Source organism: Mytilus californianus, unplaced genomic scaffold, assembly GCF_021869535.1.
Source record: "Mytilus californianus isolate M0D057914Y unplaced genomic scaffold, xbMytCali1.0.p SCAF_19, whole genome shotgun sequence".
NCBI classification, from domain to species: Eukaryota; Metazoa; Mollusca; class Bivalvia; order Mytilida; family Mytilidae; genus Mytilus; species Mytilus californianus.
In genome coordinates this window covers 2,297,648-2,314,615 of record NW_026262667.1, presented here as the reverse complement: position 1 = coordinate 2,314,615, position 16,968 = coordinate 2,297,648, and the positions used below count along the sequence as shown (strand labels likewise).

The 16,968-nt window shown below is 30.4% G+C and overlaps 1 protein-coding gene across 2 annotated transcripts in view; it reads right to left on the bottom strand.

Moving 5' to 3' along the window:
* Window positions 1–12,442, bottom strand: part of LOC127727058 (helicase with zinc finger domain 2-like) — a 38,818-nt gene extending 26,376 nt beyond the window's left edge. The window contains exons 1-5 of one of the 2 annotated variants that reach the window (XM_052234471.1): window positions 12,241–12,442; window positions 3,463–3,797; window positions 1,935–1,974; window positions 1,584–1,690; window positions 1,102–1,311 (exon numbers count right to left, since the gene is read on the bottom strand). In XM_052234471.1, coding sequence (XP_052090431.1) covers window positions 1,102–1,311; window positions 1,584–1,690; window positions 1,935–1,974; window positions 3,463–3,765 — 660 coding nt within the window. In that variant the 5' untranslated portion in view covers window positions 3,766–3,797; window positions 12,241–12,442. Of the gene's footprint in view, window positions 1–1,101; window positions 1,312–1,583; window positions 1,691–1,934; window positions 1,975–3,462; window positions 4,071–12,240 lie in introns of those variants that run through there. The other variant, XM_052234470.1, reaches the window with a different exon arrangement.
* Between the last annotated feature and the right edge of the window lie 4,526 nt (window positions 12,443–16,968).

Genomic DNA, 16,968 nt, shown 5'->3' with positions numbered 1-16,968 from the left:
ATTCTACCTTAAAATTTGTGTTACAGTCTACAGCTAACAGTATGTTGTTAGAGAAAAAGTAAAATAACAGAAAAACCGAACTCCGAGAAAAATTTCAAAACGGATGGTGACTTAACAAATGGCAAAATATAAAGCTCGGATACATCAATTGTCATATTTCTGACTTGGTATAGACATTTCCTTATGTAGAAAATGATGGCTTTAACCTGGTTTTTTAGCTAGCTAAACCTCTCACTTGTATGACAGTCGCGTAAAATACCATTCTAATGCAATTCGTTTGTAACGATAATTTTCATTGGACGTTGACAAATATTTTGAAGGGTAAGATTCTACTTTCTATCAGTCCGTAACTAAGGAAAGGCCACCATTTTGAATTCCGCATTTTTTGGTATGTAATTTCTATAAAAGTCACATTTTTTACCTCAAAATCTTCATTTTGTCAATATTTTAACCATTCAGAAGCGTACGAACAGTATAAATACGTTTAGTGTTTATGTTTGATATCGGGGGTATATCTATAACATCACATTGTTTAGAAGCCAAATTTGATGTGACAGTTACGCGGACTTTTCATTTATGGCATTTTTGAGCCAAAATATTTATTAAAATGGAATTCATTCTAATATGTGGCTTTCAATGGAGATATCTGTATTGTACTTTACGCTTGGCCTTCGTAAAACTTGATTTTACTGTCGCAAATATCCGTTTACCTAGCTCCGCTCCGCTATGCGTCGCTAGGTAAACTCAATTTGCAACAGTAAAATCTACGTTTTACAAAGGCCAAGCTTAAAATACAATACAGTTATCTCCTAATTATAATGACAACACTGTGTGAGCAAAACAAACAGACATAATAGATACATAGTTATATTTTATTCATTTACCAAACTTTTGTATTTTTCAGTTGAAGTTTCAGTTGTAGATTCTAAAACATTGAAGAGTTTTCATTATTGTTTTATTGCGTTTGCATTGTTAACAATACAATAGTACCACCTATGCGGGTTTGTTATTGAGTTACTCTTCAATTCAATGGAGCCTGCATTTATCTTTAATGAAATACCCTGTGCTGTTCAATTAATACCACAAATCTGTAATACATACCATGAAAAGAAAACATCTTGATATCTGCATAGAGATGTTTCTTGAATCTTCAAAGATACAGCCTGGATCACTCAGACACTCCTTCATCTTGATCAAGGAAATGTTTAAGTCAATATACACATGGAAAGCCTTTGTACAGTAAACTATAGGATCTGCTTCCAATAATTCATCAGCTGAATCTTTTATACTTCTTATTAATTGTATAAGCCGCTAAAAAAAAATACAAGCCAATGCAAGAAATGAGATTTACTCAAAATAACCTTTTTTACCAGCCGTTTTCATACATGTTTAGGCTAAAACATAAAGTTTGATTTATCTCAAATTTGTCATCTCTCCATCTTGCATTAAAAGATAACAACCTACCAAAAATGTGTTCATTGATGTAAACATATGATCAACCTTTTTTGAAATCTTTACTTTTTTGTAAAGTAGTCTCGTTTTTAAAAACCAGCTTTAATCTTTTAATCTTAAATAGATCATACTCTATAGTCACCAGTAGCCGACATTTCTTCAATGACAGGAATCCAAAGTACGCTGACCTCTAAATGGTGTAAAGGGTATGGTTCTATCGTCTCCCTCCGCAAATACTCTATACAAATTATAAAATAATCATAATTACATCATCTTTAAATTTCCTTCATTTCATGAAAAAGTTTTCAATATGATTGAAATTTACACTTATAAAACACCTTTGAGTTTCTTGGAAAAGGCTGTCATGTAAGTTTTGATATTTTGCATAGAGTAAGAAAAACCTACTAGATAATCCGGTGATTTTTTTTTTTTTCCTTTTAATTTTTAGTTTCCTAATTTCACTCACCTGACAGAATACATACCTTTGTAATAACGCTCCAATGCCAACGCTTTATTTCCGCACTAAAGAAAAGAAAGATGAAATAACAAATTATTTTATATAAATTCATTCAAATGTTTTTGTAGCATAAAAACAAATACCATAGTTGTCAAGATTTCTTGTATCTAATCGCAGCATTTATCAAAACGCGGTTTTTTTTTTTTTAATTATTTAAGGAATAAAAAATCTGTGATTGAAGAGTTGATGCCGACAATTAGGTGGTCACAAATGCAAATTACTGGCAATGCGCACTGGAAAAAAACCAAAAGTAATAATTGCGACCGACAAATCCTATATTGATGGCAAAAACTGTTCAACTACAGCACTATTATTCCTATTCTGATACATAACAAAACGAAATAATGCACTAGAGCTTTAAAAGGCTTAAAACTAGGATAAAATGAAATACTGCAAACTTTCATTTCTTTTTTTTTTTTTTGTGAATAAGCATACGTATGTAAATTTCAGCTGAATGTTTTTCCATAATTGGTTCGATTCAAATTCGGACAAGATCTTATTAAACGACGTTCTGAGGTAGGCTTTATTTTATTTTCGATTATGTTGTATAATTCGAGAATCTATTGATTTCAGAAATACAATATTGCGGTACAGTTCTTGATTACGATATGTCAATTGTGGATTTGACAGTAGATAGTAGCCTATCAAAAATAATTTACAATAAAATGGTATTAGAATATTCAGCTCAAATATTGTTATACATTTGTTGTCATTATCTGTTTTTTAGCCAATTTGTGTGTAGTCTTTTCTTTTCTTGCATCTCGTGGAATATGACTCTATATGAATAAAATGAATATTGAAGAAGACATCAATAAAACATAAACCCAACGATATAAACCAAATACACATCTAGTTGCCAACTCACAGAAGAAATGGTTTAACGGTCATTGATATTTAGATACAAGAATGGTCGTCAAGAGGAGCATACCCCGTCGACGCATCCGGTCTTACTCCGTTTGAAGTTCATGCGGTTTACTCAGGGTTTTTTTTTTATCTTTATTTGTATATTCTAAATCATTTTGAGAGGATTGAACATCCGTTTATATTCTGGTTTAGCCTTTTTTGCACACATAGAGACTGTAAATATCACAGAATTAGAAAAGTATTCAATCATAGTTAACTTTGGTCATGGAACAGTTTACAGGAAACATTATGATTGTAAAAAATGAAAACAACACGATATAAATTTCATGCGTCCGAAACGCTTTTCTTGATTTACCTTTCATCCGGAACGCTCAAAGCCAAATATTTGAAAACCAAGGATGTATATATGTGTAAATGTATATGTTTTAATCATAAAACTGTACTCAAAAACTAAGGTTTCAACTTCCTTTGCAAAATTATCCTCGGATTTTGGATATTCTATTATTTTTATGCTATTTTTTGTGTTTGGCTTCGCCATCTTATGGTCTCGATTGTATCAGATTAAAGTTATTCCAATCACCCGTCCAATATATAAGTAAATCTATATCATACGCAGATATTGTTCTCACTTGTTTTAAACCGTTTGAATTCAGATTGACCATACTTCTGTCAGGATAAACCTCAATAAGTGTGATATCAGATTCTTCTTTCAGGTGTTCAGATTCTTCCATTTGCTCTGTTTGCATGGAGTCGTATAATTCTGTTGTTTTATCTGGTATAGATGTATTACTCTTTTCATCAGTTGTGACTGAATCATCACTGTAATAAGGATCGATGTCCGAAAATGAATCGTGCTCTTTAACTTCATTTACTTGATTAACAGGGTGGTTTTCAATCCCAGGTAGGGGAAAGTCGTCATCGATATTCTCCATGTTGAACCGGTAACTAAAGGCTCAACTGTAATCTTAAAAAAAATAGTACGCCGATTATTTTTCTTTTCACTCATTTTTTTCTTCTTTTTTTTTATTTGTATCTTTTCAATGGTTTTATGAGATTTGAACATCGACAAACTACTGTTCCCTCTAGCTTGAACTGTTCAAATTTTCGTCAGGTGTTAAAGAATATATACATGCAGTTATATGAATAAAAGGAGACATGTGTTGGCTAAAATGAATGATCTAATTTATTTTTGCTAAACCATGGACAGATAATGCAATAACAGATTTAAAACATCAAATAAATGCCATCGAGAGAAATGATAAAGCAAATCCATTAATAAATCATATAAAACTAGATATTTTAATCTTCTAAAAACTTTTAAAAAGATGGTTAAACCAAAAAAAAAGCTAAGAATTTAAAAAACTTGAAAACTATAAAGCTTCTGCTATAAAAATGATTCAAAGAATATTGGAAAATTCTTAAAGAAATGAAAAAGACCTTAAAACATGAAGATAACTCTGGAGAAATATTTAAAAACTTAGAAGAGCTATAACAACATTTTCAAAACCAAGGAAACTGCTCTACTGTCAACAAAGAATTTCAAAAACATATAGAAATAGAATTTAAAAACATTGAAGAAAAAATGCTATATATAGAATCACTGACAAACCTTTTAAACTGTCAGAAGTTAAAATTGTTATTGATAAATTAAAAACAGGTAAATCTTCAGGACCTGATAAAATTTTAAATAAAATTAGTAAATTCAGTAGCCCTGTTACACTTAAATTCTTTACAAAACTTTGCAATGCTATACTAAAATCTTGATACTATTCCAAATTTTGAAAAAAAATCATATATAATTCCAATTTATAAATCAGGAGGCAAATATGATTTAAATAACTATTGAGGAATTGCATTAATGAGCTGTTTGTCTAAAAAAGAATTTAGTGCATTGTTGAAAAATAGAATCAATAAACTTATGGAATCCAAAAATAACCACTCACAGTTTGGAATTCAAGAGAATCATAGAACTTCTGATAGCTTATTTATCCTTAAATCTATCACAAATTTATACCTTCATAAAAATAAAAATAAAATATATATTTGCTTCATAGACTTTAAAAAAAGCCTTCGACTCTCTTTGGAGGCTAGGACTAATTAATAAATTGTGTAAACTAGGAGTTGGTAAACACATTTTCAACATCATTAAAGCACAACTCAATCATACTCTTGGTTTGTTTAAACATAAAAAGTCAGAGTCTAGACATTTTATTACAGATAAAGGTGTAAGACAAGGAGATTCTTTAAGCTCCGCACTTTTTAATATTTTTATTAATGACTTAAGTCAGATATTTGAAAAACAAAACTGTAATCCTGTAAAACTTATAAATTCAGACATAGGAAGTCTCCTATTTGAAGATGATTTGATTATATTATCAGACAGCGAAAATGGTCTGCAAAATAGCTTGAATAATCTCTCTGAATATTGTGATTAAATAACCACAGTAAAATAAATACTTCTTTAAATTTAAAGTAAAATAATACCTTGGATGTGTTATAACATCTAATGGCAGTTTAACTAGTTGTAGTTCAGATCTTTTATTTTTTTATAGTTTTATTTGCTATAAATTCTTACTCAACATGTTTTCGACAACTTCATGGGTGAGTGTCTTGCAACCTTTTTTAAACATTGGTTAATCCTTTACTAACATATAATAGAGAAATATGTTATTCGGACACTTATATTAAATTTTATAAAGCTAATCAGCGAGCTAACAAAAGTAACTTAACACCAGTCATTCGTTTTATTGATAAAGCTATTTTAGGAAAAAAACCCAGCTGCATTTCGGAAAACAAGCACTGGGAATAAAAAGACGCTCAACAAATATAGCTGTTAGAAATTAACTTGGACTTCTGCCATTAGAAACTTTTGATGTACCTACAATTTATCTAGATTTAATAATGAAAATCTAAACCCACTTCTTAATGAAGCATTTAACCTTACTAAAATTTAGAAGGAACACACTCTTGGTATACTTTTGCAAACAATGTGTCACATGAAATAAATATCGACATCAAACTTATTGAAGAAACTAACACTTTAAAACAGACTAGAAAATTAAAACCTCGATTAAAAAAATGTTCTACTAACTATTATCAAACTCTTATTAATCATAGCATAAACTATCTGAATGAAAATAATATAATATATCTATATAAATATCATAAATCTAACATAAATAAACAAATGGAATACTACCTATCTCACCCAAACAAAAAAGCAAGAAAAATGTTAACCCAATTTAGAATAAGCGGTCCTTGTCTTTTAGAAACTAGAAGATATACAACATGAATGTGTCCATAGTACACGGATGCCCCACTCGCACTATCATTTTCTATGTTCAGTAAAATTGAGGTCAAAACTCTAATTTGGCATTAAAATTAGAAAGATCATATCATAGGGAACAAGTGTACTAAGTTTCAAGTTGATTGGACTTCAACTTCATCAAAAACTACCTTGACCAAAAACTTTTACCTGAAGCGGGACAGACGGACGGACGAACGGACAAACGGACGCACAGAACGAAAAACATATTGCCCCTAGGTGGGGCATAAAAATACCAAGAAAGGAAAGAAAATGTAAAATATATAATATCTTAGACAATGAATTCCATTTTTTCTTTTAATGTAAAATGAATAACAGTAATAGAGAAACCTTTTTAAAATATTATATTGAAAATTTGTCAATTTCAATACACTTAACTTAACCGATAAACTCGCGATTATACTAAATCCATCAACACCCAGTGATATAAAAACAGTTCTTTCGTTTATTAAAGAGTCGTTAGAACTGAAGAAAGGAGGCCAATAACTGTTTTAATATGTATATAATTATTGCTGAGTTTTTCTTATGTTTGTTTTGTGTCTGTATTGCTATAACCAAAATTGTTTTTTGTTTACAAAATAAAGAATTATAATTTTAATACATTTTACAAGAAAAAGATATATTAAAGAAACATATTTTAGAACGCTGAACATGCAATGAATGAAATGAACATGAACACGAAATGAAATGAAACTGGGAAGTGAATACAAAATCAAAATAATGAAAACACACATGACGAGCTGTGTAGGGTTAACAGGATTAGTTTCAGCAATAGCCGCAAATAAGTCTACCTCCAATACGCTTGATTCCAATCGTTATCTCTCCGTGAAAATGTTTGGTTTTAGGTGCGTCATTCGTGCGTTTGTTGGGCATAAAATCTACGTGAGTACGTTGAGCTAAAGGATGAATATTCTAATGGGGATAACTTCCTTATGACCGCTTCGATAACTGTTTTTAAATTATAGAATTAATATATTTATTTAGGCAGGGTTGGATTATGTACATAAGACTAAAGACGGGTGTTTGAAAATGTAAAGCAGTCACATTTACTTTATCAGTTCAAAGATGCAGTGATCCAGTTAGTCCATAAAACGTTTAAAAGAGAGGCAAAAAAAACCAGAGGGACATTCAAACTCATAAGTCGAAAAGGAAGGGTAAGCATATCATGCTAATGACGTGAGAAATCGGCGTATAGTAAAAGAGTATTTCTGGTAATGGAAATGATATGGATCAAACGTATAAATGATTATGGAGATGTCGCTTTCGTATTATCAGCATACTAACAGCATGGCACTCTTTCAGGATGAATTGTGTATTTAATACATCCCGCACATAACTGTACTATTATTCAAAGTCAAAGTATTTCCCATTCACGAACCTAGCTTTGAAATACCATGAAAGCAGAAAAAGAAATACAATTTAAATATATATTATATAAAACTAACAAAAATAAGCAAACGAGAACAAATCAAATATAAAGATTGCTTTCAATGTAGTGAATGGTTTGGTTTTGTCAAGCATTGTGGTTTTTTAGTGTAAGGTGACGAAACTCATATCGACTCTCTGAATTTATTGATTTCTTTGCAGACTATAGATTGATATCAATGGAATTCGACCTTACCCTCATCGCGAAAAATCAGAAGTAAAAATGTTTCAACAATTGTTTTAAGCATAAATTTATTGTATCTGGATAGTTCTATCATTTCTTATTTCAGAATTTTTAATAAATGTGAACATAATGAAAATATGAAATTTATGATATCTTTACTTTTTTGTCTTTTGACTTCTTGTTTTTGTTTTTGCAGTACGGTGCTGGTACAAACGCCAAAAAATAAATCACATGGTCCTTACAGGCCTTGATTTTTTTTTGGCGTCCTTGTTGAATTAAATAAAATTCCTGATCATTATTGATTTAATTACTTTTGCTGTTTGTTGACTAAATAGGGCCTTATTTATTGCATTTTGGATTACCTTTCTTACTTTTACTGCATTTACAGTGAAAACAATGGCAATCATTTCTTTTTCAGTTTAGGGAAATTCAAACACATGTCCAACCAAATTAACCGAAGTGGTACGTGTCTTATAAAAGTTCTAAATTATTAACGCAGTTAGTTTGCAAGGATTTATAAAAAAAAAACTGACGGCACAATAATCAGTACATGTGACTTGAAACAATTCTCGTGCTTCCCTTTTTTGGACGTTTTTTAAACTTTGTATATAATAAAAAAAAATATTTCAAAATGAACCATAATTTTTTATTGAATGTCAGCTTTTCATTTAAGGCCCTTTGAAAACAAGTTGTATGTATTTCTCGAATGAAAATAACCAAGGGATTTACATCTGAGTCGGCGGAAAGCACTAACTTTATTTAAAAAAATCCTTTCAACCTATAGAATTGAGTGAAGAACTAGGATCAATGTGTCTGAAAATTAGTTTTAGTGCCTTGTTTCAGCAAAATATAAATGTAACTGTAACATGCGGAGCAGGATCTGCCTACTCTTCCAAAGCACATTAAATAACTCCCGGTTTTTAGTGAGATTCGTTTTGATCAGTCTTTAGTTTTGTATGTTGTGCTTTGTATTCTGTTGTTTTTCTTTTGGTCGTTTGTTTTTGTATTTTGCTATGGCGTTGTTAGTTTGTATTCGACTTATGAGTTTGAATTTCCCTTTTGTATCGTTTGCCTCTCTTTTAAACAAAAAATAAAGAACAATATACATGTTTAATTCTTACCAGTTAGACAACTGACAGGTTAGATACCACCATTTTGAACAAACTTTTCTAAGAACAATTGATTAGACAATGTAAAATTAATAAATAGGTTTATCACTTTATGTGTATAGATACTTTTGTCAAGATAAACACAAATATAAACATTAAGAGGGAAAACACAGTGCTTTGTCGGAAAGCAGCTTCAGTGTTTCCATCAATCGACAAGTGTTACTTTGTGCCATTATCCTTTACAGTACAGACTTTTTGAATAACTATAAAAGATATATATTACAAAAGATCTCCCATGAATATACACAAACCACTGACAAGCAGTAGTACGTATTAAAAAGGAATAATCAAGAATGAAACAAAAAGATTTTAATGTATACAATATCGTTTTCTTATTTTTATTTCTTCAAAAAAGCAAACGTAGAGCCATTGACAATATAATGGAATAATCTAACTAGATAATTGAATTGAATTCTACCAATATCAGATGTATAAATAGATATGATTTGTTGTTGAAACTTTACCTAGCATCATAAATAAATTTATACATGTTTAAATTTCCTCTCCCTTTTACTTGCATAGTTTTAAGAAGCTTGGTATCTTTGATGAGTTTTGCCAACCTTATCATACTTCATAAAGCATAATAAAGACATATTTCATCATCCCAACCACTCATATATTGTAAATGCTAGTATTTAGGTGAAGATTTTCCAAAATAAAATCTTTTTTTAATCAGTTTTTTTAACTGCCATAATAAAAACTGATTTGGTAGAAAATATACCGATCCGTCTTACCAATAGACGAATTATAGTTAGAATTTCCGATTGATAAGTAACAAGGAGAAGCTAGAAAAGTGGAATCAAAGCAGTACTCAGAAGTTAATAATTTAAGCAACATTTACTCCAAACCAGAGGTAAGTGATGGTGCTCCGGAATTGTAAGTAGTTCCTGTTATGTTCCTGGTATTACATTCTGCTAAATTCAGGAACTTTTAAATTAGAATTATGTTCCACTACTTGGCTATCTTTTGAAGAAAAAACAGTTTTTCTGCGTTAAATATTACTCAATATCAATGTGTGTACAAAAAGTGTGCACTATAAATTTGCAATGCAACCTAACAACTTCATTGTTTTAAAAGAAACGATAAATTTTTGTTCAAATAGTCCAATTGAAGATGCTTCATTAGACGTAATATAATTGGTTTAGAGGATGCCGTAATCATTGTTTTCTGTTTTTTGCTTTTTCGAATATTTCGGCCTCGAACATCACAGAAAAAAGTAAAATCACAAAAATACTGAACTCCGAGGAAAATTCAAAACGGAAAGTCCCTAATGAAATGGCAAAATCAAAAGCTCAAACACATCAAACGAATGGATAACAACTGTCATATTGAAGAGACATTCAAGTGGAAAGGTTTATCTTACTATACCAAGTTTAACCAACTGTTTTTATTTTTCGGAAAATGCCTGAACCAAGTCTATGACAGTTTTCCACTAGTTCCGTTTCTTGATTTAGTTGAGCATTTGGTTTTGTAATTTTTAATGGACTTTTCAATTCTTTTTATTTACTATGGAGTTCGGTATTTTTATAAATACATTATTTACTGCCGAAATGAGCTTCTGGTGCAGTTAATATGTACTGTTGATGTTATTACTACCACTCATTCGATGCCTGTGCTAGTGGTCTGTAAGCCCCTGAGGATATCATCAGCCCAGCAAAAGTACAGATATTGTCTGATTGAAATTTGCTGTTATGAAATTATGTTATTTTTTTTTCAAATAAAACCTCCTTCATGCAAAGCTCTGATGTCTTGTCCGAATTTTGTGACACTTTAGGTTCTTTTTGGATAAGTTTTTGGATTTTTTTAATATTCAGCCTCTAGCATCACCGAAGAGACATTTATTGCCGAAATGAGTATCTGGTGCAGCAAAATTGGTACCGTTATTGTTATAAGCATATGTGTATTTGAAATACGTTTTTTTTATATTTCATTTCAACATTAAAGGTAATCTTCAGTTAGTGTCTGTATGTATGGTAGTATCCGTTAAATTCATTCAAGGCTTGTCTAGATTTACTTCTGTGTTAAATTGAATTATTATTGATTTGGTCATATTTATAAATGAACTGTTAACAAAACTTTAAATTTTTCGAAATACTAAGGATTTCTACCCTAGGAAAATGTTATCGTAGCTATATTTAGTATATCTTTTAAAAATTTTGGGTCCTCAGTGCTTTTCAACTTTGTACTTTCTTTAGCCTTTTTTTTTAGGGGGAGGGGGGAGTGTCGACCGTCACTATGGGTCTTTTGTGGACAGGACGTGCATCTGGCGTACTGGTTTCGAACCTGGTGTCTATGATGAATTTATTTATAACGCTACATATGGTACAGACAATTGTTAAACCACTATATGTCTTTTATGTTCGATTGTCTTTTATATAGTTGTGATATTCATGTATTCTTATATATATCTTTATTTCTAACACGAAGCCGTTTTTATAACAATACAACGCTCTTGGGTGGACCTGAACCTAGGTAGTTTCACTATCAGTTTCACTTTTAGTTTTCTGAAAACACGAGTTCAATTATTTTTCCATTTTTAAACTATAACATATTGATTATGTTTGACTTTCTAAATTTACATATCAATATATAAAATATCTATATTGATATCTACCTGTATCTACCTGTTTTGGCATTTTTCCAACAGTAATATATCTGGTTCAATACATTCGTTTTTTGGAAATTGCATTGTAGGCCTCGGTCCCTCATTTATTATAATTGTTATAACTTAGTCACACTTTAATAAAAGAAACATAGATGTCACAAATTTATTTATTATTTATTTATTTATTTATTTATTTATTTATTTATTTATTTATCTATTTATTTGTTTGTTTGTTTGTTTGTTTGTTTGTTTGTTTGTTTGTTTATTTATTTTTTTATTTATTGTTTATTTATTTTTTTATTCATTTATTTATCTTTTTACTTATTTATTTATTTATTTATTGATTTATTTACTGCTACATAATTTTTACAATGACATGATTATAAGAAAAACAACTTGTTTTGATTCCTGGGAATATCAAACCCAATATACAGTATCCAAATTTTTATTACGGCTTGTAAATTTAAAATAGTTATCAATGTGGTAAATGTATAGCATAAACGTCCTTCCCGACCTCTGAAAAAGGGACAAATAACCCACTCTGCTGCATCACCTGTGCTGATTATTTCATTTAACAAATATGCTTTAAATGTCCATTCACATTCAGTTAAAAACTTCTTTTTAGTTTAAAGAACAAAAACGACGAAAACAAAAGCTTCATATGGACATTTTGTATTTCATAAATCAATAAATATATACCTTCTTACCTGCTTCAATGCATATTTCATTCTGTTTAAAATAGTATGCATTGTATGTATTTATTCAGAAATAAATATATGGGAATTCCCTCGGTGTCAACTAGTCAATTATGTAATTGTCATCTTTAAAATAAGAATGATTTCCACGAAATCTTTAAAAATATTGTACATGAAACGAAACACGTTATATAGTAGTATAGATCAAAAGAAATGAATCTGATAGACTTTTCAGTATAAAATTGATTAAATCCCGAACTTTACGAAACTTCGCGAGATTTATTTATTTTGGAAACGTCTGACTGAAAACTACTCAATGAATTAACCACATATTTTCAAAATGAATTGTTAAGTTTTATCGTAAAGTAGATATATTTTGTCATTTAAAATGACCGATAAAAGTGTGATTTATTTGATGTTATGTGTTTTATTATGGTTTGTGAAATTCGCGGTTACTGGAAATTCCATCGGCGCCATTTTTTTAGTACCCCAAATACAGTATTCCTGGCGACGCGTAGTGGATTCTGTAAAACGAATATTTGCGGTCGTCAAATCCCTTTAGACGTCGGCCACTATCATCTACACTACTGTTTTTTTTTTCTATTCTAATGCATTGGGAAAAGGAAATTGAGTCTTGGGCATAAATATCATTGCAGAATATCTAAGTAAAACAGCATTTTTGAGATAGGTTATTTTTCATTTTTATCATAATGTATTATATACCTGTATGAAGCTATTACCTTTCAGAACGATAGCTCATTGTTTTTAAATAATCAACCCGGACCACACCAAATTTCACTGAAACGAGCGTCAAGGCAAACAAAAAATAATGACTTGTGTAAGTCAATATTTTTATTGATTAAAATGCAAACAAAGTAATTGGTGTTGTTTCCAACTATAATTTTACTGTACCATTTTCCGTCTTTAAAAGTCTTTAGATGTTTCCTCCGTTTGTAAGACCGAAATGCAAAATTAAAAAAAAACGTCGTTAACGCAGAGTTTAATGTTTGAAACAATTATTCTGAAGGTTTGATAATTCATCGCTACAATGACGAGACGTTTTGTGACATAAATTTAATAATGAACAACTTTTTACAACACTTTTTATTACAAGCCAAATTGTATCATTTATGTGTCGGTATAGTAAAAAAATCAAAAGTGTACAATCTTGTTGATACGCATTTTTTTGGAAATCGTATTATGACCTATGGATGTCCGTTTTCCCGTTTTTAATGTACGATTTTGGGCTCTTTGTGACATTTCGTGATTTTTTATTCTCGTTTCTAAAAGTGAACAGCGACGTAAATCAAGGGGGTAGGGGATAATAAACTTTATTGATTTTTATAGCATCCCCTTTTATAAAGTTTGTAGAATAAACTACTTACCAAGTGACTAGAATTTGTAATTTACCGTAAACATTTATTTTTTTCTTGCTTCATGCATTTACAGTGACAGTTTTTGTAATGTAATTGAACAGTGATTACTAACATTTATATCTAGACTAATGAGTATTATTGCACCTAATTGAGCCGTTGAGTGTATTTATACCTTATCGCAATAGAGAAGATATCCCACTTTAATTTGATCGGTAAAATGGGATTTAATTTTCATGAAATATTTGCAAAAAATAATATTATCCCCGGCTTGGTATATTTCTTGGATTTCGATTTGCTAATGAAAACGGCGTTAAAAACCCCAAAGGCCCGTGTCTTGTTAACTCATATACCCGGGTGTTGCTGCCTACTACCCCGTGGATCCTCATGCAAGTTTTTCATTGTTCCTTGGTTGTTCCCAGTGAAACATTGAATTCTGTAGATTACCCATGATATCTGTAATTAAATATGTAATCCACAAACGTTTTTATCCTATTATGCCGATCATTGGCATTTATTTTAATGAATGAATCACTTGGCTACCATGTCGTCAATGAACGGGAGTACTGAACTAGGTATGTTTTATTTTAGTTTGTCTGTCTCTGGATTAAAAAAAAAAGACTTATATCTAATTATTTGTGAGGTTTTACCAAAACCCCGTTAAAATAAGTCAAATTTCATACTTGCAATAAAACTTTTCTGAAATAATAAAAATAAAACGTTTCTTTCATATCACACTTTGTAGCTGAAATTTCCCTATAAATTCTCAATTCAGACTTAGACCGAGGATAACTTCTAGATATACGTTCCTATCCGTAGATATGGAATATTATCATTCTTCAGTACCCTATTACAGCCATCATCATCACCATCACTACCACCATCACCATAACCATCATCACCATCATCATCATCCTCACCATCACGGTCATATTCATCAGCAGCAGTAGCAGCAAGTTAAGGTAAGTTTTCTAATCTGATTTTTATTTTAGTATTCAACATTGTTATAATACTAATCGATATTATAAAGGAACAGTTTTAACGCATTAAAACTATTTTGACTCTTCGATAGTTCATCAGCCTTTCCATGGCATGATCATACCCTGGTTTGTCCTGGTTATATCATTATGTTTTGTCCACAGTGAAAAAGTATATTGACGTCAGAGCTTTGATAGTCTCTGTTTTTATGATTAAGCAGCGGTGTTCATAAGAAGTGAATCCTTAAAAATTCTAAAGATCTACTCCAAAATCTTCAATCGCAATCTTTAAAAATTTACAGCAAAACATTTGATTTTTCTACGCTTTACACTATTATTACTAATGCTCAATTGGAAAGATCGACTACATCATCTTATCAAAAGTAGCTTATTCTACAAAAATGGGAAATGTAGATACAAATTGATTGCTTTGATTCATAAAAAAATCTTACTTTGTGAAGAACCAAAAGATTGTAAAAACAAAAACGCCGACAATTATTAAATTTAAAGCGATGGACGTTTTACTCGATGACATATTTGTTGAGTTAGGGGAATTGCTATTTCAATGCAACTTCTATATTACAATAAGGTATTTTTTTGTGCAATCCTACTGGCTGTCTATTTTTATGTACGCATATGACACAGTGCATATAGAACTTTCTCAACGACAAAAAATGCATCTTTGAAAGTTCTGTAATTTTCATTTTGTTTTGTCAATCTATATCTCTTATTTCAGTAAGTGATTGCATCTCATATATACCAGTGAACTTTAGATAAAGGCTACTACCGAATTTAGAAGGCCTGTCTGCGTCCTGTCTTGATTCTTTCTCTGATATTGAAGCAGACAGACTTCAAAAAAAGATTCTATGACAAACGTGATATTTCAATTTTCCAATTGCCAACATTCCATTTCTCAGCAGTAACAAACCCTTTGACCCGTCGTTTGGCGTTTACATTTTTCAGTAGATACTCTATGCACATGTATGTTTCAGTAATACATTTTCATTAAAAGTCTGTTCCTCTTACACAAAAACTGTTCCAGCAGAGTTCTAGGGAAGTTCGACTGAGTTATTTTTGCGATCTTATCTCATCTCATCTGAAATTTTACCTATTGTGTCCTATTCCCGATTGTTATATTTTGACTTAGTGTGGTGGTTGTACATGGCAGATAATTTATGTGTAGTACGTGACGGTCATCCCGTCGTCGAACCATGTGCTTCATTTTGGATATGTGCAATACCCTCTGTTTTTATTTGTAACCTCGATGTGCAAATCAATTTAAGTTATTCAAAAATCAGTAAACTACTGATGGCTAAACTAAAAATTTACTTTTAAACATTCACATATGTGATACTGTTCTTTTATGTCTTTTTTTTTTAATTGTGTTTGTTGTATAGTTGGAAAGGTTTCAACATTAATGTGCGTCTCTTTGGGGTGATTACGACATGATGTTGAGCTTTTTCTATCGAAATATGTGTCTTATTTTAGAATAATTGTATTTCTACTGGATTACACTGTTTTTCAATGATGGTACTTAGATTGACTGATAATCCATATAAACTGAAATGTGACACATCGGAACATCTAGTTACAAAGTCTAAAAGGGAGAGTGTGCATTTTGCAACAAATACTTTTAGATGTGGAAAATTGTATGGAACGCACCAAATTGGGTATGCCTGACATGTTTTTTGATTAACGATGACAATCGATCAAAAACTTCAAGCTGCAATTTAAATTTAAAATGATTAACCTTCATTATGGACGCTCAAACCCCAATATGTGAAAGCCAAGAATATTAAAATACCTTAACATACTTTTTTAAATCATTGAATATGGTAGACTTGAGTTTTCAAGTACCGCACAATTTTATGGCCGTTTAGCAAAAATTTATTTTCAAGTAGAAGTGTCAAGATCTGAAGTTATTTAATGGTCCTATAGTATCAGTAGCTAATTACCTACTATTTAAGTAAACGGCAAAAACTTATTGATTTATTCTTATAAAAAAAAAACTAGAAAAGTTTCATGGGTGCTTATATTCCATTATCTTTATCTATAAGTTTTAATAGCACAGTATCTGATGAATATATAACACATTCGTATTGAAATCAAAAAGCAAATTTGACTTCTTTCTACCAGAATCGTAATATATCTTAAAGAAAATAAAAAAAACAAAATTTTCATTAAAAACATCGGTACAAAAAAATTAAATATAAAAAAAAACGAACTCCAAGGAAAATTTAAAATAAAAAGTCCTTTATCGAATGGCAAAATCAAAAGTTCATGCACATCAAATTGATGGAAAACATCTGTTGATTAAAAGCTTGCAATTTCTATATGGAACATAAGAACATTTGCGTTGACTAAATATCATTCCGAGTAAAA